The sequence below is a fragment of the Pogoniulus pusillus genome, chromosome Z (genome assembly GCF_015220805.1).
Source record: "Pogoniulus pusillus isolate bPogPus1 chromosome Z, bPogPus1.pri, whole genome shotgun sequence".
Classification (NCBI taxonomy): Eukaryota; Metazoa; Chordata; class Aves; order Piciformes; family Lybiidae; genus Pogoniulus; species Pogoniulus pusillus.
The window spans coordinates 48,777,034-48,804,191 of record NC_087309.1 but is presented as its reverse complement, the minus strand read 5'-3'; the positions used below and the strand labels follow the sequence as shown (position 1 = coordinate 48,804,191).

The following is a 27,158-nucleotide window of genomic DNA, read 5'->3' as shown; positions in this document are numbered from 1 at the left end:
AGCACCCCAGCAAAACTAAGCTTTTGGCATAGTTGTCACTACTGCACAAGAAATCCTGCATGTGATGGTTTGGGCTCTTACCTGCCCCCCCCCACTTTTGGAATTGCCCCAGCTAACTCAGACGGCTTCTGGGAATATAAATGAAGCTATTTATTTTACAGCAGCAAATATACAGGCAGCTATTTACAATATATACAGTTATATACAGAAATATGCAAAGGATAAACAATACAGAAGCACAACTCCCCTCCCAGAAACCTGAGTCCCCAGGAGGGGCTCTCAAACCACCCCAACACCTTCCCCGTCCCCTCTCAACCTTACCCCAGTTCCCAGGAAGAAGAGAGGTGCAGCCAAGAGGTTAGGGAGCGAGGTTAGTGGGAGCAAGGTTAATGAGATGTGACCAGGTCTGAAGGCAAAGGCAGAATGAAAAGACAAAAATGGAGAATGTTTACTTCTTCCCAGAGTTCTCAGCGTGACTGTGAGAGAAGTTGACATCAATTGTTTTTCATTTCACTGCCCATTATCTAGTTCTTTTACCAAAACATTCTAGCTTGCTTCAAACTAGCACACTGCAGAATTATTTCTTGTCAATATGGGCTTCATTTCTTTAAATTGTAATGCTCCTGAACCAAACTTGGTGTGGTCTTCAGCCCAAACGCAGAGCTGTGTTTTCTGCCTTACCTTCAAAGTCTATGAAAGACTATTTTAATAAACATTCATTGTTTCTTTTTGCCTCTTTATGATTGTGTTTAAAGTTGACAATGTTGACTTAGCTCAAGGGGAAAGAATAGACTTATGTTAGAAATTCAGCTGGCCTATATTGAGGACTGGGTAAGTTACAATGTTTTAAGAGATTAAATAAAACCTGTGTTAATTGGAATATGACCCTTGCTCGGAACACAACACAACCACTTAGAGCTTCCCTCCATATTTTTCTGTGTGATTATTTTTACTAATGATCTTTAGGGTTGTTGGGGGTTGGGGGGGGGAGGTTGTTTATTTGTTTGTTAGGGTTTTGTTTGTTAGTTTCTGGTTTTGTTTCAGTTTAGTTTTTGGTTTCTTTTGTTTGTTTTTCTGAAGAGCATCTGGGTGGAACAGGGAACCGGGAGAATTAGGTCGTTAGCTGTGCCTGTGAATAGCATAGTACTACTCCTGTACCTGCCTAATGATGTAAAACAACAAAAGCAATTCCTTTTTTTTTAGTCTCCTTCCAAGCCAATAGACTTGCCTTGACTGCTCTTGTGATTTAACTCTTTCCTGTAGGCCATCAGCAGACAGGATGTGATGTGCTCAACTTGTGTTTGTCTGTTCAAAACACTGGGGAGGGAATATGGGTTGAGTATGGCAGTTTTCTGAGCTGTAGGCAATGTCTTGTTTTGCCTATTGTGGCATAGACTGCTGCAACAGAAGGCACAAAAAAAGGAGATGAAGCTCTGAAATGTGAGTGCAAGAGGTGAAGCTGAGACAGCTGTGGTGTAAGTTTCATGCTACAAACAACCATGGTGAGAGTCTCAAGCCAGCCTAGATGGCACCCCACGAGCATGAATAGGTTCCATCTTCTAAGCATTACCCAGGGCAAGACTGAGCACAGCAATAGTCTCCTCTGTTGGGAGCAACTCTAACCATGACAGCAGTGGTAGGGAAGATAAACCAAGACTGCTCTTTAGGGGCCTGATATTAACATGTTAGGCTCTTGCACTGGAGATTGACATGCCTCCGTGTTCCTGCCAGCATCTCACATAGCAGATCTGATCTCACACTAGAAACAGCAAAGAAATTTTGCCCAAGGAATGTCATAGAAATGAGGTCTTTAAGTGGACATTGCTACCAAAATGCTCATGTAGTCTGGTGAGGCTTTATTCATTAGTAAATATCTCCTTTAACAGATGGGTTTTCATGAATGGGTGCACAGGTGTGAAAAAACAATGGCAAGAGCTTTTCATTATCTAGTACAGGGGATGTGTCATTTCTTTTTCTGAGTTAGCTGAGACAATGAATGTTGGGGTTTTTTTTTGTCGGTTTTTTTTTTGTTTGTTTGTGGGGTTTTTTTGGGTTTTTTGTTTGTTTGTTTTAAACTCTTCAGGAACCACTTCTGGGGGAGCACTTTTCTATTGAATAAACCATTTTCGTGCTTCCTAATAACATAGCATTGAAAATAAAAAGTTGATACACAAATTATGAAAAAGCCAAATCTAAAAGCTTTCTCACTAAAACCTGCCAATCTATTTTCTGCAGAAAAATTCTGCAGAATTCTACCATTTCTGCAGAAAGCTCCGTTGTTCACTAACAGTTTGAAGACGTTGCGTTTACATGCTGATGTCCTGTATCTGGAGGGCTGCAGCTCTACTTTCTACACAGTGTAATTTGAGTGCCCTCTGCTGCTTGTGATAAGAAATCCACAGCAAATGAGCACAAAATGTCTGTCCTAAGCTTTACATTTTTCTTAAGCTAACTGGGGACTTACAACAAATCTTTCTGTTAAACACACTTTGAAATTAAAGATACTTTTTCTTGCCCCCTTGTTACTTGTGTGATTCAAAGTTGTATGTGTGTAGGTGGGTATCGTCTGGCTTGCTTTCCCTCTCTTTTAAGGATGGTTACTGTTGAAGGGGTTGAAACAAGAGTGTTTTAAAAACTCTTATTTCTTTCTCATGATTCGTATTTATTATTGTGTTTGAGCCATATGCAGCATGATAACATGTTGATGCTTCTGGTGCTCTTAACAAACATAACTTAACAGCTAGTGTTGATGTTGCAGAGGCGGCAGTGCAGGATGTGGTTCTCAAACTGGCACCCACATGGCCACTGAAACTGCTTACTGTGGTTCTGCAAAACTTCATGAGGCAATGGAGGTGATAATGCTTTCAGGCCAACAGTGATGCTGTAGGCATGTGGTATTTCCAGAGATGTCCATGCTCATCTGCCTTATGTTTGGGTTATTTCTGGGTTTGAGATTTGCCCAAATAGAAGTGAGAATAATATTACTGTCCCTTGTGTGTGTACAAAACCCAACTGCATAACCGTTTGGTGGGTTGGAGTTGTATGGCTCTCGTGATGCTGTGGTCTGGACCCTTCCAGGGGGCTCTCAGCCACTGAGGGAAATGAGTTCGCTCAGAAAAGTTAAGGATTGGAGATCAGAGTTTAGGACATCAGATACAAGTTGTAATGGAAGATTGCAGATGTTCAATTACAGAGATAGCTGAAGAGCTACTGGAGTCAGAAATAAGTCACAGAGGCAACAGGTACTTCTCTGTAAGCAAAGCTCTGAACAGAAGACGTACGGGCATTGCATGTAGCATTGCCTTTAACTGAGAGGTCTGTGTCCACGGAGCCTGGATGCAGCAAAAATGTGTGCTGATTAATTTTCCCCTTTGCAGTGTCGTTACAACCCTTGCTTCCCCGGAGTGAGATGTGTGAACACTGCACCAGGTTTCCGATGTGAGACCTGTCCCCCAGGATACACAGGACAAACTGTGCAAGGGGTGGGACTCAGCTATGCTAAGAGCAATAAGCAGGTGAGTGGCAGCATCTACCATTGCAGGGTGCTGGTTTATAACAATGTTTGTACTGCATTTTACTTATACATAAGTAATTGAATAACTGCTATGTGCAGTTTGGAAGAGAGTTTTTAAGTTAGAAGATCTGAGTTGTGTTTGCTTGGCTTTAAAGGGAGAGGAAAAAAGTAATCTTCATAGATATTGCTGATAGATTTTTAAGTGGGCTCTGTTAAACTGGAAAGATTAGGGTAGGAAAGACATTTTTCAAGTTTACTTTTTTGCATGTTTGTGTAGTGCCTAACAAGGGGAGCACAGTTCTTCTCTAAAGTCTTGTGGGTGAATGAGAAGCCTATCCTAAGGTCAAAATTTATTATATCACAGTGTCTCTTCAGAGTTCGTGTCAGGAGATCCACTGAAAAGTTAGCCTGTGCCGTTCTCAGAGTGGTTGCAGGAGAGCTCTTTACTAGACTTAAAAACTGTAGAGACTTTTCTTCAGACTTGGATCTCAACTTGACATTGATTTTATTATGTTGATTTGTTGTGTTGATAGGTCTGCTTAGATATTGATGAATGTCAGAATAATGGACTTGGACTCTGTGTTCCAAATTCCCATTGCATAAACACTTTGGTAAGTACCTTTTCATTTATGGCTTTAGGAAGTTGATTGTTTAAGAATTCTGTGAAGCTGGATTTGATTTAGGGCTCTGAAGAGCTGAATAATTCAATTTGTTTGTTTGTTTGATCTAAACCAAAGAAACCGTCCCTCTTTTCCTGACTGCTAATGAGAAAAAGTCAATACTTTATCTGCCATTAATATGTCCATCTGAGCTGCATCCTTATCACTTTCCCTGAGGAACAGGGGGAGCTCTTCTTTCTATGCTATCCAGTTATGTATGTTCAGAACTGTGTAGGTTGGGAAAGACCATTAAGATCTTTGAGTTCAACCATTAGCCCAATGCTGCCAAGTCCACCATTAAACCATTTCTCAAAGCACCACATCTACACATCCTTTAAGTACCTTCAGGAATGGTGACTCACCATCTTCCAGAAGCAGCCTGTTCCAATGCTTGACAGCCTCTTCAGTGAAGAAGTTTTTCCTGCTGTCTAATCTGTACATCCCCTGGTGTAACTTGAGGCCATTTCCTCTTGTTCTGTTGCTTGTTACTGGGCAGAAGAAACTGACTTCCACCTCTTTACAAGCTCCTTTCAGGTAGTTTTGGAAAGTGATAAGGTCTCCTCTTAGCTTTTTGATCTACAAGCTAAACAACCCCAATCTTCTCAGCTGCTCCTTTGTTGGCTTTGTAGCCCTTCTTTGGATGCATTCCAGCAGCTCAGTGTCTTTCATGTAGTGAGGGGCTCAGGACTAAATCCAGTACTCCAGGTGCGTCCTCACCAATGCAGAGTACCAATGAGACAATCACTTCTCTAGTCCTACTGTTTCTGATAACAGGTGAGGATATTGTTGGCCTTCTTGGCCACTGGAGCACACTGCTGGCTCTTGTTCGGTCAGATCTCAAACAGCACCCTGAGGTCCTTTTCTGTGGGCCCTCTTTCCAGCCAATCTTCCTAATGGCTGTAGCATTGCTTGGGGTTGTTGTGATCCAAATGCAGGACCTGAGACTTGGCCTTGTTGAACCTCATCCATTGGCTCAGCCTGTCTAGATTTCTCTGTAGAGCTTCCCTACGCTCAAGCAAATCAGCACTCTGATCCAGTTTGGTGCCATTAGGAAACTTACTAATGATGCACTCAATCACTTCATCCAGATCACTAAGATATTTATGAGAATCGGGCCAAATGTGAGCCCTGGGGAACAGCACTAGTGACCAGCTGCTAGTAGGATTTCACTCCATTCACCACCACTCTTTGGGCCTGATTGTTTAGATAGATCTTTACCTAGTGAAGCATATCATATATATATCCAAGTCATCCTCCAGGAGGATGCTGTGGGAGAGTTTTAAACTTCCTTGTGCCACTGTCAAACATTGTTCTGCTAGAGCTGGCTGCACAGAGCAAGCTTTCTCCATAACAAGAAAAGGATTAAAATTATTCTTCAAGTGTAAATTGTCTTTTTTTGCAGTTAGGTGTCATTTGGTCGTGTTCTGTCTGTGTGAATAACCTTGTTGTTCTAGGGATACTTTAGTTGGTAATTATGTTTCTGGCATTTGGTTTTGTTTGTTTGCTTTTAATATCTAGAACCTTTCTGTCATGGTGTATGTTGCTGCATGACTAGACGTGACTGGTCCTCTTCAGGAGGCTGTAAAGCTCTGTTTGAGGCAGGCAGCAAGTGGCCTGCCATCTGTCAAAACAGCACTGTGAGTTTTTTCACTCATGTCTCTCTTTAGAAGCAGTGTGGTCTGAAAATGATGGCTTTAAAGGCTATTTTAATGCATAACAAAGCCTAATGTAGGATAGAATATACTGAGCAAATTCAGCAGGCTATAGAAGATACTGTCCTGGCATCCAGCAGGACAAAGTGCACAGGCTGTTATATTTTGTATGTGGTGTACCATTTGCATAGCTCAGTGATTATTTTACTTCTCAGTCATCTGTAGATCTTCATCTTAGAAGCATGCAGACAGGAGAGAGTCAGGGTTTTGAAAGGAGCTAGGAACAGAGGACAAAAATAAAGCCTGGTTGTGTAGTAAATGTGTCTCTTTATCAATATGAGCTGAATCAATCCTGATAGTTCCTCTAGCAGGCTTTGTACTTCCTGAATGGAGTTCCTGACTGAACCTGTGTGAAGTGCCTCAGATTCATAAAGAGATGGAAGCACAACTTTGTCAGAGAGATGACCATTTCTATTCCTTGAAATGTCAAAAATAATTATTCTTTATAAGGAAAAATAAAAGATTGCTTTCAGTTAACTTCTATGTCATATATGATAAATACATAAGTACGTAAATAAAAACAACAGCTACATTAGATGCCTAAAGGAGACCCCTTCTTGTCAGCATCTGCCATCTTTATCTTCTATAGTGGCTGTCCCAGCACATGCTGAGATACTTTAGCTTAGCTTCTTTGTATTTGTTCACACAAGAGAGTGCAAAATATGTGTGTGCTTCTAGGTAAACCACTGCAAAAGGTTACATGCAGCATAAGTGAGGATGACTGTGTCTTCAGCTCCAGAATTCTTTCCTCAAGAAAAAAAAAATAGCTCAAATTGACTTAAAAACATTTAAGTTTAAAAAAAAAAAAAAGACAGGGCAAAGACATTATGAGCTTTCTTGTCTGTATTTGATTTAGAGTTCTATCCAGTTCAGTTTAGAAGAAGCGATGGGGCCTGCTTTACACTGACATGAGAGCATTCAATCTGACAAAGCAAGTGCTGCTTCGAATATTTTGGCTACCTGGAAGTGATGCAGGGTGGTGCTGGCAGGGACAAGGCATCATGAGGAAGCTTTTGCTGACCTTTTATTTTTCCCCCTTATTTTTTTTTCTGGTCTAAAAAAGTGAGAGTTGAGCATGTTTCCAGCATGCACTATGGGAGCCAAACCGGAGTGTCACAGAGAAGTTTGTTCACGGTGCAAGAGGCCTCGATGGTTGAAGAACTCGCACAGCATAACTACTGTGACATGAATCTCATTCATACACTTGCTTTAAAAGAAACAGAAGTCCTGTTAAAAGACTGACTAGTAACTTTTTTTTTGTTATCACAGGGGTCTTACCACTGTGGCCAGTGCAAACCAGGATTTACAGGAGACCAAGCGAGGGGATGCCAGGCTGAGAGGAGCTGCAGAAATAGAGCCCTCAATCCATGCAGTGTCCATGCCCGTTGTATTCAGGAGAGGAGAGGAGAGGTGACATGTATTGTGAGTACATACATTCATGTATTTCTATAGCAAAAAATAATCCTTTTTTAGTCTGTAACTGAGAAAGTCTTTGTGGTCATTTTATATAGCTGAATTTTGTTTGAACAAGATTGTGGCACATTGGCCCAGACTAGCTATGAAGATAACTGATCTGAGCCTGTCTTGGAATTGTTTTCTTCTTGGAGCGTGTCTGGAAGGCAGCCATACTCATGTACCATATTAACTGTGTGTGTGTGTAGTTAGATCTTTTGGGAATAGCTTTTATAGACTTCATAAGGCATCCTCAGAGAGAACTGTCAAGTGTCACTATACAGAAGACATCACAAGGACAAATTCCTTCTCTGGTGCTCAGCCACAGAGCTGCGCGTAGGGAATCCTCTCTGAATACTCATTATGCCTATATTCATCTCCTGCTTGCAGTTTTCTGAGTAAGATCACAGATTCTAAGCACGGGTGGGCTATACTGTGCTTACCAGCTGTGGGAGCAGAGGAGCACCAATGGCATATGAACTTCCATTATAAGACTATAACCAAAATATCTTACTTGTTTTTAGCAGCTTGCAAAGGGATGCAAGAGACTAATCCTATGTTCTTCATTTGGGTTTAGCATGTGCTTTTGCTGACACTTGGGTTAGTCTTGTTTTTTAAACACATCTGTTTCAAAGAAGAGGAATCTAAGATATTCTAAGTCTATGCCATAATGGGATGATATCTACATACATATTTGCTAGACAGAGTCCTTCTTTTAAGGGAAGGCCAGAGTTGACATGCAGTTCTACGTGTCTGTGTTCAGTTGCAACACAAATTAGGCACTGGTTTGAAAGAGTACCAGTTGAATTAACTGAGGAGAACTTGCTTTAGTGATGCACTTGCTTTACTGATGCAAACTGTCAGTGCAGTTCTCACTTAAAACTTCTTCTAATTGCTAATCTATTTTTGAGCTACTGAACAAAATGCAGTAATCCCATCTAGCTATCTTGCTGAGATGCTAGGGGTGTATTGTGCCAAGGTCCCCCCTTTTCATTTACTCCATCTCTGAGTGAGGAACCAAAACTGGTTGCTGACCAGTGCCAAAACGAAAACTACACAGCTCCCACTGACATCATTAAGTATTGCAGACATGCATTCCATTTAACACCAAGTCTTAGCTCTTTATAGCTATGCCTAGATACAAAGAGCTTTAAACCAAGATTTTCTTTCCACATTGAGAAATATGGGAGTGAACCTCCCTGTACTTCAGTATCTGTCTATGCCTTCTGGTGTGGGGCTTCCTTCTCAAATACTGCTACAGTGCCTCATTAACTTTTTGGTGGTACTACCACGGTGTTTTATTGACAGTGTGGCATTGGCTGGGCTGGTGATGGTTATATTTGTGGAAAAGATGTTGACATTGATGGCTACCCTAATGAGGAACTCTCATGCTCTGCTGAAAACTGCAGAAAGGTAAGAAATTTCTTAATCCTATAGTAATTCAGGGCATGAGGAGATGAAGGGAAGGAATGGAAGAAGCATGACTAGATGTGTTGATCTTTTTTTTTTTTCAGGTTGTTGAATTCGTCTGCATAAGTTGTATTTAATTTGATTAATTAAAGCAGTAGTATAAAAAAGACATGCAGTTTATGAATACACATGGTTTACCCCTAGAACTCCAGACATGTCTCATTTTTTTGTCTAGGACAATTGCAGATTTGTCCCAAACTCTGGACAAGAAGATGCCGATGGTGATGGGATTGGAGATGCCTGTGATGAAGATGCAGATGGAGATGGCATTCCCAATGAGCAGGTGCTGTGTATACATCAAAGTGCAGGCGTCTGTGCAGACAGAAGGATTCCACATTGCTGCAACAGGCAGTGATTTTGAAATCTGACTCACTGCTATTTGCCAAAGATTATCCTGTACCCATCACTGTCAGCAGCCCTCTAAATCCTGTCTTTGTCTGTTATATAATGCTGTTGTAAGACCTAAAAAATCTCAGGCTCTCACTCAGTCTTAAATCCCAGCAATGTAAGCTTTATCATTTTATTTTAGCATTGAATTCTAGAGCTTTCTGTATACAGAGCTTGGGTCCTCCTGCCACTCTCTTCCATTCCATGGCTTTCAGCAACATTACCTGCATTAATGTTGTTCTACGAGCAGGCTGGCCTGAAATCACTTTCCCCGGGGAATACAAAACCCATGTGAATTACGTTCTCAAAGCAAAGGAGGTTTCCATATGGGAGCACTACTGCAGAATACATCAGAGAGAAACTCAGACTGTGAAAGCTCTTTTTTGTTCACCCTGTATCCTCACTGTTGTTCCATATTAAGATCCTTCTGTAGTATTTCTTAGTGCTCTTCCAAGGAAGATGACAATTTCACTCTATCCCAAATATATATTTGTGCATATGGCTGTATATTTGTGCGTGTGGCAGATTACTAGTCACAGAAGGTCCATCTCTAAGTTTGGCCATAGAGGCCAACCTTAGATTCTGGTAGCTGGAGCTACCATTTTATGAATGCTCTAGAAGGAAAGATATTAAATCCTCCTTCAACTGTAAATCCATATGCAGTTTCAGGACCTTTTGCAATCAAGTAACTTCTGCGTTGTTGTTAAGCTCTGTTCTGATTCTGTGCATGAGGTCACGGGTGTGCAAGAAGGAAGGGGAAAACTTATACCACTTTGAAATAACATTTTCTTAGAGTCAGTAGCAGCTCTCCTGGAAAAAAAAAAAAGATTATTTTTTTAAAAAGACAGACTTGCATCAGAAAGCTTCAGCTTTGGTTTGAGTCTCCACCAGAAGGGGGCAATGGCTTTTCACTGGCAGCATCTGCAAATTCTGTCACAGTCTCTGTAGCTAGAGCTTTTGAGAAAGACCATGTAAGGAAACTCAGGGCACCAAAATGTGTTATTTCTTCCCACTGTGTAGTTCAAAATCAGAGCATTGAGGAAGCTGGTGACATTGAATCATAGGCGCTGGCCAAGCTGATCAGAGACGTTGGAGCCAGAGATAATATTCACAGAAAATATTGAACTGTTCGAGGCCTCATTTGTGTCTGATGTGGATCCGTGTCCCTTGCAGGATAACTGTGTCTTGGTTCCTAATGTTAACCAGAGAAATGGTGACCAAGATATTTTTGGAGATGCTTGTGACAACTGCCGCAACATCCTGAACAATGATCAGAGGGACACAGATGGTGATGGGAAAGGAGATGCTTGTGATGATGACATGGATGGAGATGGTTGGTAATCCTTCACTTCCAGCTTCTCTGATTTTCTTGGAACTTTACCCAGAATGTGCCACATGTTAGGAGAGTCCCTGTCACCAGCTGCTAAGGGTCATGTATGCTTCATCTTTCTTCATGAGGCCTGTGGTTGGGATCCTTTTTATTTTGGTTAACACATAATTGTTACCCTCCATTGGAATCACCAAACAGTGTAACAGATAAACTAAGCGATGTTTCTTATGTAAATTAAGGATTTTGTTCATTCAGTAGTTTGTTAAAGGTGCAAACATGTCCGAGAGTACTCAGCTGCTGACTGTCCAGATGCCCAAGAGCTACATAATGCATTATTTTCATTGCTGTGGGGGCCCTCAAAGTTACAAAAATCACAGTTCTTCAAATACAATGAAGATGAAACTTCCCATCCTGTAAGCTGTGATACAGTGAATTTAGTGTAATTAATGAAGTGTGTGTGGTTGGGTTGACGTTTAGCAAAATGTTTCCAGCTGAATTCTCTGAAGTGAATGGATCCACACATAAATAAAACGTTTCAGTACAGGCTTATGATGTCACTGCAAGGTTAAGCAGTTGCTGAAAAGGAGTAGCGTCTTTGCTGTTCTTGTCTAAACTATCCAATAACAAAAAGATGGGAGTTGTTTTTAACTAACAGGCAATCCGCTTTTTGCTAGGCATTAAGAACCTTTTGGATAACTGTCAGAGGATCCCCAACCAAGATCAGGCGGACAGGGACAATGACGGCGTCGGCGATGCCTGTGACAGCTGTCCTACGATAAGCAACCCAAACCAGGTTAGCAGGCAGAAGCTAAAAATACCCTTGCCTTAGGGACAGAGTCTGCTAAGGTCCAAAAAATGCAAGAGGAGGAGGCAGCTCAGGCAGCTGTAGTATTTATTTTTTTAACAGTAACTATTCAGGAAAGTTTTATGGAGCTTCAAACTCTCCTGACATGGGAAAGAGGAGACACCAGGTTTATTCATGTAGCTTGGGTTGTTGTTAGCATTTCTGCCCTGCTAATATCTTGTACTGCCATGTTCTGAAATGTGGGTGTGCTCTAGTCTCACAGAGTCTATGGCAGACATCACACAGTGTGATGGTTTAGGGATTTCTTTAGGACAAAATCTTGGTGTCCTTATTTTTACCAAAACTTTCACTACTCCTGGGTGAGAGATCAGTGAGACCTTTTCATGTTCTGAATTCTGATTAAGCCACTTCTGACTAGCAAAAAATACTGGAAATTCTGGAGAATCATAACACATTTTGAAAGCTGCTTAGGTAATGAACTTTGGATAAAAACGAGGGGATCTTGCTTGAGCTAGTTATCTTGCTTAAACTGCTCCAGCCTAAAAATCTAGCTCTTTCTTTAAATTGTCTAACTCTTTGGACAGATGGATGACAATAGCAAGAAAATATGCTTTGTAAAACAGATGTTTTTCTATGGGTTTATTTTATTTGTATTTGATTTGGTTGTGTTGTAGTTTAACAATGCCATTTTGATAGATGCTGTAAGCAGCTCATACTGGAACTTTCTCTGTTTCCTTTTGCAGTCAGATGTTGACAATGATCTGGTTGGAGATTCCTGCGATACCAATCAGGACAGGTATGCCATGTTGTGGCTTGTAAGACCAACAGGGAAGTGGACGAAGCTAGCCTTGAGCTGAAGCATGCTACTGATTCCTAGAGACCTGTAATTCTTCAAAGTGGCCTGGATTTAATTCCAGTACCTCCTCAAAGAGGTGTTATTTCAAAAACAGTGTTATGATTTATCAGCCTTGTTTCACTTGCCTGTATGTGATGTTTTGGGTGTTACCTGCCCCCCCACACTTTAGAAATTGCCCAGACTAGTCTCAGCCAGCTCTGGGAATATAAATGAAGCTATTTATTTACAGCTAGCACAATATACAAGCAGATATTTACAGTATATACAGTTATAGACAGAAATATACAAGGTAAAAGGTAATACAGAAACACAACTCGCCTCCCAGAAACCTGAGTCCTCAAGAGGGGCTCTCAACCACCCCTCACCTTCCCCCTGCCCCTCTCAACCTTACCCCAGTCCCAAGGAAGAATAGAGGTGCAGCCAAGAGGTTAAGAAGCAAAGGTGGGTTAGGCCAAATGGAAAGTGAGGTTAGGGAGTAAGATGTTGCTCAGCCAGCAGCCCGAGGCAGAATGCAACAAAAATGGCAAGAGTGTTATCTAATGTTTTTGTTTCTTCTTCAGCAAGACTCTGAGGGGAGTAGACATCACCATTGTTTTCCTTTCACAGCCTATGATCTAGTTTCTCTCACCAAAACACTCTAGCCTGCTTCAAACTAGCACACTGTAGCAATGTAGTTACAGAGCCCTTCACTTTTAGTCCACTGTTCGTACAGGCTTCTCTGAGTTCCTGTGGAGGCTGCATTCAGAGCAGTTCCCTGGCTGTAAAACCCAGAGCACTGCTCAGAAACTTTTAGTGAGGTAACATTTTTTTTTTTTCTTTTTGTTTTGTATGTAACAAAGCTCCACACATTTTCATTCACACTCACACCTGCACGTTCATGAGCACCAAGACCTTTATGAAGAACATCTGTGACAAGAGAAACCGAACATCTGTGACAAGAGAAACCAGCTGTTTCCTGTGTGCCTTTTGATTGCTTATACTGAACTTGCTGGATGTGCTTTGCATGCCTTTCAGGAGTGGATGTTATCTGGGATCTTGGGCTCTTCTATCTTTTTCCTTTCATATAAGGCTTCTTTTGGTTTCCTTATCTGAGTGTTTTGGTAGCTCCAGTCTTCGTCTTCCTGTGACCTTATCATACAGTCTCTGTTTGTTCCTTGTCTCATCACTCTTCAGCCACCAGAGCAATACCAGGTTGCAGTGCATCACTGGTCCGTTTCCAACTCCAGAGGGTGTTCCCCATTGTGTTTCCTGCTCAGGTACCCATGGTGTCCCTTGAGCAAAGGCCGCAGCTGATGCTGATGCACCATTTCTTTTTTGTCTCTCTGATCCTAGTGATGGTGATGGACACCAAGACAGCACAGACAATTGCCCCACAATCATTAACAGCTCGCAACTGGACACAGATAAAGATGGTTTGGGTGATGAGTGTGATGAGGATGATGATAACGATGGCATTCCTGACCTCTTGCCCCCAGGCCCTGATAACTGTCGGCTGGTCCCCAACCCAGGGCAGGAGGATGATAATGGTAAGGTGGGCCTGCAGGAGTCATCTGATGTTTCAGCACTGATTCCTGTCTCAGGCATTACATGTGCAGGTGGGCACAGTCACCATGCACACATACGTGCATCCCAGAGGGATCCCAATCCATGGGAGCCCTTTGGCTTAGGCAAGGTTCCTCAGGTCCTCTCCCTGAGAAATGTGGCTATTAGGCCACCAATTTCTTGGGCATCCTGATCCAGTGGCTTGGCCAGTTGTGCGTGCTTGCTGCACCATAAATCTGCTTTCACTTCTCTGATGCATTCAGGTGATGGAGTTGGGGATATCTGTGAGTCTGATTTTGACCAGGATACAGTGATTGATAGAATCGATGTGTGCCCTGAGAATGCAGAGATCACTTTGACAGACTTCAGAGCCTATCAGACAGTGGTGCTGGACCCAGAAGGAGATGCGCAGATTGATCCCAACTGGGTGGTTCTAAACCAGGTAAAAATACATCTGGTTGTCTCCACCTGTCTGAGAAAGATCATTTCAAACCTACACTAAAACTGTCCCTGTAGTTCCTGAACCTTTGGCAAACAAGCTAAAAGCAGAAGCTGTTGTTACAGGAGTTCTAATGAAGAAACTGTATACTAATATATGTTAGCTTGATCCTTCTAATAATTACAAGATGATCAGCTTGTTGTGGGTTGATTTCTCTGATGTCAAGAAGGCAAACATGAGACCTTTGTGCCACCCTATTGAAATATTTCTATAGCAGAGCTCCCCAGATTTCTTCCCAGAAGTCCAACCTGCTGTATAGCAGAGAATGTACTTCTAGATGGAGTCTAATAACTAACAAAAAAATTCACTAACAAGATCCAGCCTTCAGGAGGCTGATGTGTCCTGAGGCACAAGGAGCATCCAATTTTTTCCCATTGCCAAAGTCTGTGCCAGTCCAGATGAGAGATGTACACCTTCCTTAACCCAATGCTGACAGTGAGTTAAATCCTGAACCCCATGATCAATCTCTGTGAACTAAGCCTAGGAAAATCTCTCTGCCCTGCCATAGCCCTTTTCCCTTCCCTTCTTTGTCCCATCCCCAATGCTGGCCAGGTTCAAGGATTTTCAGAAGGCTAGGATAGGGGAAGAAAATATCAGAGTGCCGGTATGGCAAATTCTACAGTAGGAAAAGAAAATTCCTTCCTGAACATTAATATTTGGTCATAGTTCTCCTTTTAATTGAGAGCATGACATACTCAGCATTACAGACATGTTGTGAATGTATAGGGGTGATGCTCAAGGGAGGCCAGAAGAGGCTTACTTGGCTTATCCAACCTACCTTGGCATATATGCTGACCACCCTGAATTCACTCCTACAGGGCATGGAAATTGTGCAGACTATGAACAGTGATCCTGGCCTCGCTGTTGGTATGTACCCTCTTCTGAGATTCAGGTTTTAGAGCAGAATACTTAGAGCATATGAATTCATTATCTGCAGGCTTGTCTTTAACCCACATGTGTCCTCAGGCTATACAGCTTTTAACGGCGTTGACTTTGAGGGCACCTTCCATGTGAACACTGTGACAGATGATGACTACGCTGGCTTCATTTTTGGATATCAAGACAGTTCCAGCTTTTATGTGGTCATGTGGAAACAGACTGAACAGACCTACTGGCAAGCAACTCCCTTCAGAGCTGTTGCAGAGCCTGGCATTCAGCTAAAGGTACTGGCCGTGGTTCCTAGCCCTGGGCACATCCTGGCCATGCCATCCTGCCATGTGTTGGCCAAGCTACCCCACCATCTGACCGCAGTGAGCTAAGCTGTCATGCCAAACCATTGCACAGCCTGACAACTGCTGCTCTTCTCTCCCTGCAACAGGTGTCAAAACAGCTAAGGGAGGCAGCTGCCACAGAGCCCTTTTAATGGCCCTATTTCTAAGGGAACTTCTATCTCCAGTCTTGCCACTGATCATCAGCTGGAGTGCTTTTAGTCTTTGCTCTCATTGTCCTCTAACTGTAATTGGTCAGATTGCCTCCATAGGTACTCAGTTGCTTTTCTATGCAAGCTGTGGTTGTGATTGTATAAAAGAGATTAGGGACTTGTGAACAGGAGTGAGGGAGATTCTACAGACCTGATCCCCACATCAAAAAACTTTGGAGTGCTTGAAAGTGACATTTCTTTTGTGGTAAGCATTGGAAAATTGTGTTTCTGCAGGCTGTGAAATCCAAGACAGGCCCTGGTGAGCACCTCCGTAACTCTCTCTGGCACACAGGGGATACCAGTGATCAGGTCAGGCTGCTGTGGAAGGACCCCCGAAATGTTGGGTGGAAAGACAAAGTGTCCTACCGCTGGTTCTTGCAGCACAGACCCCAGATTGGGTATATCAGGTAAGAGGGGAGGGTGGGCAGGGGGAGCACAGGTACGTGTCTGGCTAAAGTCTTGTTTCTTAATACCTAATTCATCTGAGAGTCTGAGAATTCACAGTGTGTCTGGGCTTTGCACTGATGAAGCCTTGTGAGAGGTTAGACCTTGGAAATTCAGCCTGCAGATCTTTTCCTAGCAAAACCCACTTCTGAGCTAAACCTGCTTTTAACTTTTCTACCATCTGGCTATTGTAACTGTGCCTTACCAACGTGATCCCTTTTCTGGCTTCTTTGTCTTGTTTTCCAAGCTACTGCTGGCCAGTGATGAGAAAAAGAATGCATTTCAGAATGTCTTTGTTTTCATCTCTTAGATGAAAATGGATGGGTAAGGGACTTGTGAAGGAATTAAGATAAAAAATCACCTTTGGAAAGAGGGGGAAAGTAACTCAGGAAAAATTTAAAGATGTTGCCAGGGTGTGTAGGAAGAAAATTAGAGAGGCAGAAACCCAGTTAGAACGTTGACCTCAGTGCCATGCAAGATAATGGAGCATACCATCCTGAGTGCAATCACACGGCACGTACAGGATGGACAAGGGATCAGACCCAGCCAGCAAGGATTTAGGAGAGGCAGGTCCTGCTTGACCAACCTGATCTCTTTTTATGACCAGGTGACCCCTGGTGGGTGTGGGGAAGGCTCTCAAGGTAGTCTACCTGGACGTCAGCAAGGCCTTTGACACTGTCCTCCATAGCAAACTCCTGGCCAAGCTGGCAACTTGTGGCTTGGACAGGAACCCTCTGTGCTGGGTCAAGAACTGTCTGGATGGCAGAGCCCAGAGAGTGGTGGTGAATGGTGCCACATCCAGTTGGCAGCCAGTCACTAGTGGTGTTCCTCAGGGATCAGTGCTGGGCCCAGTCCTGTTCAGTATCTTTATTGATGATCTGGATGGGGAGATTGAGTCCTGCATCAGTAAGTTTGCAGATGACACCAAGCTAGGAGCAGGTGTGGATCTGTTGGAGGGTAGGAGAGCCCTGCAGAGGGACCAGTGCAGGCTAAATAAATGGGCACAGTTCAGTGCCATGAGTTTTGACAAGTCCAAGTGCCACGTTCTGCACTTTGGCCACAACAACCCCATACAGAGCTACAGGCTGGGGCCAGAGTGGCTGGAGAGCAGCCAGGCAGGGAGGGACCTGGGGGTACTGGTTGACACCTGACAGAACGTGAGCCAGCAGTGTGCCCAGGTGGCCAAGAAGGCTAATGGCATCCTGGCCTGTATCAGGAACAGTGTGGTCAGCAGGATCAGGGAAGTCATTCTGCCCCTGTACTCAGCACTGGTCAGGCCACACCTTGAGTGCTGTGTCCAGTTATGGGCCTCTCAATTTCAGAAAGATGTTGAGATGCTTGAAGGTGTCCAGAGAAGGGCACCAAGGCTGGTGAGGGGGCTGGAGCACAGCCCTATAGGGGTGGCTGAGGGAGCTGGAGTTGTTTAGCCTGGAGAAGAGGAGGCTCAGGGAAAAACCTTATTGCTCTCCACAACTACCCGAAAGGAGGCTGTAGCCAGGTGCGGGTTGGTCTCTTCTGCCAGGCACCCAGTGACAGAACAAGAGGACACAGCCTCAAGCTGCTCCAGGGCAGGTTTAGACTGGATGTTAGGAAGAAGTTCTTCATGGAAAGAGTGATTTGCCATTGGAATGGACTGTCTGGGGAGGTCATGGAGTCACCACCCCTGTAGGTGTCACCAGCCTGGGAGGCTGAATGAGGCACTTAGTGCCATGGTTTAGTTAATTAGAAGGGGTAGGTGATAGGTTGATGAACTTAGAGGTCTTTACCAACCTGGTTAATTCTGTGATTCTCTGATTTTTGCTGCAACTGTAAGAGTTCAGTTCCATATCCCGGGATAACATAATTAATAGAAGCTGCCCACTTAAGAGTTATGATCCTCCTAAGAGTGGTAATTATCCTGACATTACAGATCTGATAGCATATATTCAGAATATTTGGCAAACAAGCCTAATTTTGTTATTCTTTTGTGGAGGTGGAGAAAGCTTATGTAAGAAAACACTATTCAGGAGGCTTCTCTCTGAACCATTGAGATCAGCAGCAATTGTAGATCAAGGTTCATGTTAAAGTGCAAACAATAACTGCTCTGGCATCGTCAGCTCAGGCTTTACAGCCTTATAATAGAACAGAAATACAGGAAAATCGGTTGCTGTCCAAAAAAATCACTGCCCTGCTGTTGAGATACAGTGCCTGAGTCATGTAATTACTCCACTTTTCTGGTGCAGTACATCATCTTCAGTAGTAACTGCAGTGAAAATGTGAGAGACTTTAACCAGAAGTGGGTTGTGAACATTTATACTGTCAAGTTATGTAGCCCAGCCACAGGGCAGTAGTGAATAGATCTTGGAGGCAACTTCAGTTTAAACCAAGCTGTTTGTGAAGCTGCTTCATGAGCAAATGTCTGCCTGTGGTTGCAGTCTGAGTACAGTCTAATTAATGTCCCCTGCAACTGGGAAAGGTAGCAAAGGCAGTGTCACAAAGTCATAGAATCAACCAGGTTGGAAGAGACCTCCAAGATCATCCAGTCCAACCTAGCACCCAGCCCTAACCAATCAACTAGCCCATGGCACTAAGTGCCTCATCCAGTCCTTTCTTGAAGACCTCCAGGGACGGTGCCTCCACCACCTCCCTGGGCAGCCCATTCCAATGCCAATCACTCTCTCTGGGAAGAACTTCCTCCTAACATCCAGCCTATACCTACCCTGGCACAACTTGAGACTGTGTCCCCTTGTTCTATTGCTGCTTGCCTGGGAGAAGAGACCAACCCCCACCTGGCTAAAATGTCCCTTCAGGTAGTTGCAGACAGAAATGAGGTCAACCCTGAGCCTCCTCTTCTCCAGGCTAAACACCCCCAGCTCCCTCAGCCTCTCCTCATAGGATTTGTGTTCCAGGCCTTTCACCAGCTTTGTCACCCTTCTGGGTGACAAAATGGACACATTCCATCACCTCAACATCTCTCTTGAATTGAGGGGCCCAGAACTGGACACAGGACTCAAGGTGTGGCCTGACCAGTGCTGAGTACAGGGGAAGAATAACCTCCCTTGTCCTACTGGCCACACTGTTCCTGATGCAGGCCAGGATGCCATTGGCTCTCTTGGCCACCTGGGCACACTGCTGCCTCATCTTCAGCCTACTATCTATCAGTACCCCCAGGTCTCTTTCCTCCTGGCTGCTCTCCAGCCACTCAGTCCCCAGCCTGTAGTGCTGCTTGGGGTTGTTGTGGCCAAAGTGCAGAACTCTGCACTTGGCCTTGTTAAATCTCATCCCGTTGGCCTCTGCCCACCCATCCAGCCTGTCCAGGTCCCTCTGCAGGGCTCTCCTACCCTCCAACAGATCCACAGCTTCTCCTAGCTTGGTGTCATCTGCAAACTCACTGATGCTGGACTCAATCCCCTCGTCCAGGTCATCAATAAAGATATTGAACAGGACTGGGCCCAGCACTGATCCCTGAGGGACACCACTAGTGACAGCTGCCAACTGGATGTGGCACCATTCACCACCACTCTCTGGGCTCTGCCATCCAGCCAGTTCTTGATCCAGCACAGAGTCCTTCAAAAGCTAAACGCATTCAGGCCTGAAGGAAATTTCCCAAGCTCTCTGTCTGCATCACTGTGCTCTGTTTAGGCCAGATGCCACAGGCCATCAGGTGTCTAGCAGAGGTCCTCTTTGGCTTTAAGGAAACCTAGGAAAAAGTCACTTGAGCCAGCCTCTCCCACGGAAATCTCATTATACAGATATTTCTGGACTGCTTCAGTAAACTGGAGGAGCTAAACTTGAGAACATAACAGGAATTGTGGTTTCTGTGCTTTGTGTGTTGGGATTCTTTTACGAAAAGACACAGGAACTTGATTTCCTGTCATCACTCACTGTCCTCTTGCACGTCAGGCCAGTGTCCTTGCCCAAAGCAGGCCCCCCCAGGCTCATCATACAATCATAGAATTACTAAAGTTGGAAAAGACTTTTGAGATCACTGAGTCCACCTGTAACCCCACTACCATGACCACTAAACAGTATCCTGAAATGCCACCTCTAGATGTTTCTTGAACACTTCTAGGGATGGTAGCTCCACCACATCCCTGGGCAGCCTCTTCCAATACCTCAGCCCTCTCTCAGTAAATAAAGTCCAATCTCAACCTCCCCTGCCACTCCTTAAGCCCATGTCCTCTCATCATACTACTAGTTACTTCTGAGAAGAGATCCACGCCAGCCTCACTACAATGTCCTTTCAGGTAGAGAGGAGTAGGATCTCCCCTTAGCCTTCTCTTCTTCAGACTAAACAACCCCAGTTCCCCCAGCCACTTGCTGTACAGCACACTCTCCAAACCCCTCGCCAGCCTCACTGCTCTTCTCTGGATGCACTCCAGGACCTCAGCATCATTCTTATACTGTGGCTCCCAGAACTGAATTGAATACAATGCCCAAGCAGCGGCCTCACCAGGGCTGAGCACAGGGGCACTTCGTCCTCTAGGTCATTTTTCCAGTGCCCCAGAGTAAATGGATGAGACTGAGACTTGACTTAGAGAGAGCTGAAACAATTCAATAGGCTCCAGCAGGGTCCTGTTGAAAGAGCTCAGCACAGGGTATGCTGAGTTGTCAGGGTACAGCTGTCCACAGAGATATTTGGGAAGTTGCTGATGGGTTTCCAGAGAAGATGCCAGATTATCAAAACTTGTACTGGAATTAGTAATAGTATTATTAAATCTCACAGTGAAGTTTAAGATTCCTGTTGCTTTGAGATGTTGCCTCTAGAACAAAATAAAACACAAAAAACCCAACCCAAACCAAAAACCCCAAAACGACAAACAAGCAGAATCAAAGTTTTGCTTCAAACTGTGTGAGGCAAGATCTGTCCGTCTTCCTTCAGTTTTCTCTGATGATTATTGACTCTGGAAATTTTCATTAGTTGCAGCTCTCAGCCTTATTGACTAGAGGGAAAAATCATTCCAAGGCTTTTGAGGGATAGGTAAAAATCCAACAACCACCAAAGCACCCTCTCTTCCCCTGAAGAGATGGCTCCAGTTCATAGCCTGCAGGGGTTTTTCTTCCCTGGGTTAGACGGGAGAGTAGCATGTCCAAGGCTAGAGTCACCGTGGATAAAGAAAGAACTTTAATGAGTGTTGTAGGCTTTGGAAAGACCTGACAGAGCTTTTGTTTGCTTTCATTAAGGGCGAGATTTTATGAAGGCTCTGACCTAGTGGCAGACTCCGGTGTAACCATAGACACCACCATGCGTGGAGGACGGCTCGGAGTTTTCTGCTTCTCTCAGGAAAACATCATTTGGTCCAACCTGAAATATCGCTGCAATGGTAACGTTGCCTTTGTGTCCTTTTAGCTAACAGATGACCACTGAGAAGGGGCCCTGAGGCTGTTTGATTTAACAGTTCTGCATCCTTCCTTTTGCTTTTCATGTACAAGTTATTCACAGCTGTGAAACGCCTTCTCTGACACCAGCAGCACGCTGCAGCCCAGCCAGATGGGAACTCACACCTCACAACTCCTTCTCCCAGAGCAGCCACTCTGCTGCCATGTTCGTAGCATAGCTCTCACCAGAGTTAGAAATGTTATTTAAAACCAACCAACCATCTACCAAGGCAACCATTTATGTGTAGGATGCCTCCACCACTGAATACAGGGTGAAATAAATCTGCAGTGCCAGCAGTATTTAGTCACTAGTTGTCATTGCCACTCATATACTTGCTGGCTGCTCCCATCTGTGGGAGGACAAGATCATAAGACGTCCTTTCTCCCACAGAGGAATCATTCTTGGACTCCATAGGAGCATGCTGGCTTGCCCTTCTGGGGGTAAGAGCATCACAGCTTAGCCCTGATCTCCCACTACACAGAATAATGCAAACACTGGTCACTCACAGATGATGATGATGTTATTTCTGCCCTGGCAGTAGCTCACCTAGCTTGACATGGTTGGAGGGGATGGCCTCCTCTCATCATCAACCCCTACCTGATCAAGGCAGCCTGAGGAAAATAAGTTACCAGTCAAGTTGGAATAGTTTCCTTGTCTGTTTTCTATAGGTCCAAGAAACCCAGCCCAGGTCTCCAGTGGACAGAGTAGCCATACAGCCAAACACTGTCTCAGTGATTTGTTGCAGTGATGGGCTCTGTTTCTTGGGCACTTGGTACACCAAGGTTGGCACTTGGAGGTCATGGTTAAAGAGGGGAACTTCTAGACAGGCCTGCATACAATTAAGTTACTTGGTATGAATCTCAAACCAGTATGTGGTTTCCCTGAAAGCACATTTCAAAGCTGTCACTGAAGTCATAAATCCTTCCTTGGCAGTGACCAGACAATGGCTTTACAGGTGCTGCAGTAAGTCAATGAAATCCACTCCAAGAAATCTCCAAGTCCCTGAGCATCCCCACTTTCATTTCAGACAAGTTCCTGTATTTGCAGAAAAAAACCTTTAAAATCATTTTCAAGCCTCATAAACAGAAAGGATCAGCAAAACACTAAGGACTTACCCCTTTTCTCCTGTGTACTCTCTGCAGTTTAGTTACCTGTCCTGCATCAGGGTGGGAATAACCAGAGTAAAGTTTGGGTAATGCAACCAAGCTGCATCTCCATCTGGCTGCTGCTTTAGCCATATAAGTAGCTGTGTGACTCTGCAGATAAAATGTTGTGAAGTTTTTCTACCAGTTGCTATTGGTCCCTGGGTTGATGTTGTTATCCCTTCCTGTGGCCTGGGAAACTGTCACAAGGAGGCTGAGTTAGGATACAGGAGAAATAGACGTGCTGGAGCCTGACCTGTGCCTGGGTGCAAAAGCAACAGAGACAACTTGTCTGCTTTTTTGGTCAGTGTTTATTAATGAAAGAATAAAAGTCACAAAGTTTATGTGTGGAAACAGTTTAAAGATTGTCAGTGCTCTGTTAGGAACTGTTACTGTAGCACCTACTGTCTGGTTAGCCTCCCCATGCTTTTCATAGAATAGAAAGGACTCTCTGTTCATTCATGTGTGAACAAAAGAGAAGGCACTTTAGCTAACACAGGTGAGTAGGTAGGTGAGCAATTCAGTAAGTTAAGATTTTGTCAGAAGTGACTAAACTTCTGCCTGTTTTCTGGGTTTCAGATACCATCCCAGAAGACTTTCAAGAATTTCAAGCTCAGCAATTTGGAGTTGGTGATATTTAAGAGGGAAAAGCAAACACTGCTACTGCAAACAATAAATATATTCTAAATCCTTATACGATTGCTGTGCAAGAGTGCACACTGCAGCTTGTTCTCGCTGGTGTGACTCTATCAGACTTTTGGTTTTGTATAAAAGTGAAAATAAAAATGAGACAAAACAGAGACTTCACTTTGTTCCTTTTTTCTTTTTCTTTTTTCTTCTATTTTTAGTTTCTCTATGACCTAGAGAGCAGTATAGAAGGGAGTAACACTTGCTAAAAGCATTCCCAGGAAAAGTTTGGATCTGTTGCCATCTTGGATTGAGCATTGGAACAGGGTGGGGAAGAAAGTGCAACTTTGGCTATCTGGAATGCATCAGAAACAGCAGGCATGTATTGTATCCAGGCATGAAGTGGTTGGGAGTTGTCTGGCCATGGCAAAGGCTTCTTAAAACATTTTTCCTAGCAGAACTGGGAAGGTACAGTCTCCATTAGAGCAGTTTAACTCCTTTGGAGACTAAGTTACCTCTGGCAGACCTCCTCTGAAAAAGAACTCTGTCAGACCTCCCCATCCACCCACTCTCAGAAAGCTGTGACTAACAAACACTTACATCCTGTAAAAGCTAAAAAAGCTGACTGCAGGCATTGTAGTCACATTTCATAACCCTAAAACAACAACCACGAAAATAAAAGGGAAAAAAAGGCCTAGAGAGATGCTGCTGCCTACAGGGAGAAAGGAATCCTAACTTCCATGTGCAGAAAGCTGGGCTCAGTTTGAGCTGCTCTCCCCACTCTGCACCACACTCTCAGCAGGTACTGCAAATCTTATGAAAAGGAATCACCAAGTTCAAAGCCCCCCACACTGCAGTGAGCACAAGCTGCCATTAACAGAGGACTGGAAAATAAAGACGTTTTAAAAATTGCACCACAGTGTGCTAAGGGTGCTGAGGGAGCTGGCACAGGTCACTGTCAGACCACTCCCCACCATCTTCAGTAAGTCATGGTGGACAGGAGAGATGCCTGGGGATTGCAGGAGAGCAAATGTCACTCCAGTCTTCAAAAAAGGTAAGAAGGAGGACCCAGGTAACTATAGTCTGGACAGCCTCACCTCCATAGCTGCAAAGGTAGTGGAGCAGCTTATCTGTGGTGCTGTCCTTAGGCATATCAAGGACAAGAGGGTCATTAGCATTCAACATGGTTTATGGTTTTACCAAGGGGAAGTCATGTTTGACCAACCTGATAGGCTCTTAAGATGACATAACCAAGTGGATAGATGATGGTAGAGCAGTGGATGTGGTTTACCTTGATTTCAGTAAAGCATTGGACACTGTCTTCTGCAGCATTCTTCTGTCTGCATTGAGGCAGTGTGGTCTGGATGACTGAGTAGTGAGGTGGATGTGAACTGGTTGAAGGGAAGTGGTTGGAGAACTGTGATGAATAGGACTGAGTCTAGTTGGAGGCCTGTAACTAGTGGACTCACACAGGGGTCAGTACTAGGGCCAGTTCTGTTCAGTATGTTCATCAATGACCTGGATGAGGGCAGAGAGAGCACTGTCAGTAAGTTTGCTGATGACACCAAGCTGGGTGGAGTGGCTGACACACCAGAGAGTTGTGCTGCCATTCAGCAAGACTTAGGCTGGAGACTTGGGCAGGAACAAACTGAATGAAGTTCAACAAGGGCAAGTGTAGAGTCTTGCACTTGGGAAAGAACAACCCCAGGGATCAGTATAGGTTGGGGACTGACCTGTCAGAGAGCAGCGAAGGGTAGAGTCCCTGGGGGTCCTGATTGATGGGAGGCTGACCATAAGCCAGCAATGAGCTGTTGTGGCCAGGAGGGCCAGTGCCATTCTGGAGAGTATTAAAAGCAGTGTGGCTAGGAGGTCAAGAGAGGTTCTCCTGCCTCTCTACTCTGCCCTGGTGAGGCCACATCTGGAGTACTGTGTTCAGTTCTGGCCCCTCTGCCCAGTTCAAGAGGGACATAGAACAGCTTGAAAGAGTCCAGTGCAGAGCCACAAAGATGATTAAGGAAATGGAACCTCTCTTACGAGGAAAGACTGAGGGAGCTGCAGGTTTTTAGCTTGGATAAGAGGAGACTTAAGAGGTGACTTTATCAATGTTTATAAGTATGTAAAGGGTGAGTGCCAGGAGGCTGGAGCCAGGCTCTGCTTGGTGATGCCCAATGGCAGGACAAGGGGTGGTGGGTGGAAGGTGAGGCATAGGAAGTTTCCTGTAAACATGAGGAGGAATTTTTTTCACTGTGAGGGTGACAGAACACTGAAAGAGGCTGCCTGGGGTGCAGGGTTGGTGTGTGTGTGTGTGTGGAGTCTCCCTCTCTGGAGATATTCAAGACCTGGATGTGTTCCTGTGTGTTTGATATAGATGATCTTGCTCTGGCAGGGAGGGTTGAACTGGATGATCTTTCGAGGTCCCCTCCAGCCCCTGACACTCTGTAATGCATTCTGTAATTTGAAATACAGAGATAATGTGTACATGCTTACTAATTCTCCTTCAGAATGGAGCTAGGAAAGGATGGAAGGATGGAAGGACAAGCTCCAAGGACAGCTGAAGCCTATATTGCAGCCTATAGAAATACTCTCTAAAAGGACAGTGGGAAATGATACTTAACCCTGAGCATCAGGGGAGGGAGGAAATTAGCAGGGTTTATAAAACGAGAAGTAGCCCTGAGCAAATGAACAGCTCTTTCTCAGCACAAGAACAGAAGAGAGATGCTGAGTTAAACTAGCAGGTGAGAGCACCAACACCAAACAAACAGGGAAAAAAAAAGGTTTCCTGTTCTGAGTACAATGAAAGTGCCCTCAAGGTTTATGTTGCTATCACAGGCTTGGGCTACAGGAAGTTTTCACCATGGGCTTGTCTATCATGGCTGAGGCTTGTGGGAGCAGTATGACCTTGTGACCTATCCCATGTGGGATCTCAAAGTCCCCCAACAAAGGGAATGACTCAGGAGTGTTCCTCTGACATGGTGCTGCTTCCTTAGAGGCCCTTCAGTTCAGTCCTCCTTTGCCCTTGGCTGCACCAACCCCAGCTTCACTCACCAGATTTTCAAGAGTGGATCGACAGGCTCTTTACATTGGAACAACAAATCACGCTTGAAACACGAGAAAAAACACTTTGTCTTCTAGCTGCACACAGTCTGCAACTGTAGTATTGTTCATTTAGGAAGGAGAACACAGACCATAAAGCAAAGTTGCACCTAGTCATTTGCATTTTACCCAATGGAGTCCCTCCTCCAGGCACGAACCCTCTCTGACAGTGATGGGTGTGGTCCAGACAGAAGGCAGTCACTTGTGCTGCGAGCACACACACATCACGGCCAGGACCTGCAGTGCATGTATTTGCTCAAGTTGGGTAAAAAACAGCTGGCCTGCCCTGACCTGCCAGTAGCAAGTGCTGGTCAGACCATGACAGCACAGAGCAGTTGCATCAGAAAACATGACCACAGCCAGCTTCCAACCCCCCCCCACCCCAACTCCTGCTTCTGCAGCCAGAGGCTCCCATTCTGCTACTTCAGGAGCACCCCGGCTGTTTGCCACACCAGCTTGTCACCTTGGAGCTTGCACTTTTCCAGATTCTCCTCCAGCCCTTGTTAGCCACTGGAGGCTGGAGGACGGGATACGTGCTCTGGCTCTCATGCAGCCAAAGGCTACTGCTGCTCTGGCTCTCACGCAGCCAAAGGCTATTGCTGCTGTGGCTCTCACGCAGCCAAAGGCTACTGCTGCTCTGGCTCTCATGCAGCCAAAGGCTACTGCTGCTGTGGCTCTCACGCAGCCAAAGGCTATTGCTGCTGTGGCTCTCGTGCAGCCAAAGGCTACTGCTGCTGTGGCTCTCACGCAGCCAAAGGCTACTGCTGCTGTGGCTCTCACGCAGCCAAAGGCTACTGCTGCTCTGGCTCTCACGCAGCCAAAGGCTATTGCTGCTGTGGCTCTCACG

At 44.6% G+C, this 27,158-nt stretch overlaps 1 protein-coding gene across 1 annotated transcript in view; it reads left to right on the top strand.

Annotated features, from left to right (window-relative positions):
- THBS4 (thrombospondin 4) overlaps positions 1-23,391 on the top strand; it is a 45,114-nt gene extending 21,723 nt beyond the window's left edge. Inside the window, exons 8-22 of the mRNA XM_064140882.1 lie at positions 3,378-3,515; positions 4,048-4,125; positions 7,155-7,307; positions 8,646-8,750; positions 8,983-9,090; positions 10,368-10,527; positions 11,199-11,317; positions 12,073-12,125; positions 13,518-13,711; positions 13,991-14,169; positions 15,045-15,093; positions 15,193-15,389; positions 15,881-16,053; positions 21,254-21,393; positions 23,171-23,391. Of these exons, the coding sequence (XP_063996952.1) occupies positions 3,378-3,515; positions 4,048-4,125; positions 7,155-7,307; positions 8,646-8,750; positions 8,983-9,090; positions 10,368-10,527; positions 11,199-11,317; positions 12,073-12,125; positions 13,518-13,711; positions 13,991-14,169; positions 15,045-15,093; positions 15,193-15,389; positions 15,881-16,053; positions 21,254-21,393; positions 23,171-23,232 (1,908 nt within the window). The 3' untranslated portion in view covers positions 23,233-23,391. The remainder of the gene's footprint in view (positions 1-3,377; positions 3,516-4,047; positions 4,126-7,154; positions 7,308-8,645; positions 8,751-8,982; positions 9,091-10,367; positions 10,528-11,198; positions 11,318-12,072; positions 12,126-13,517; positions 13,712-13,990; positions 14,170-15,044; positions 15,094-15,192; positions 15,390-15,880; positions 16,054-21,253; positions 21,394-23,170) is intronic.
- The last annotated feature ends 3,767 nt before the right edge of the window (positions 23,392-27,158 follow it).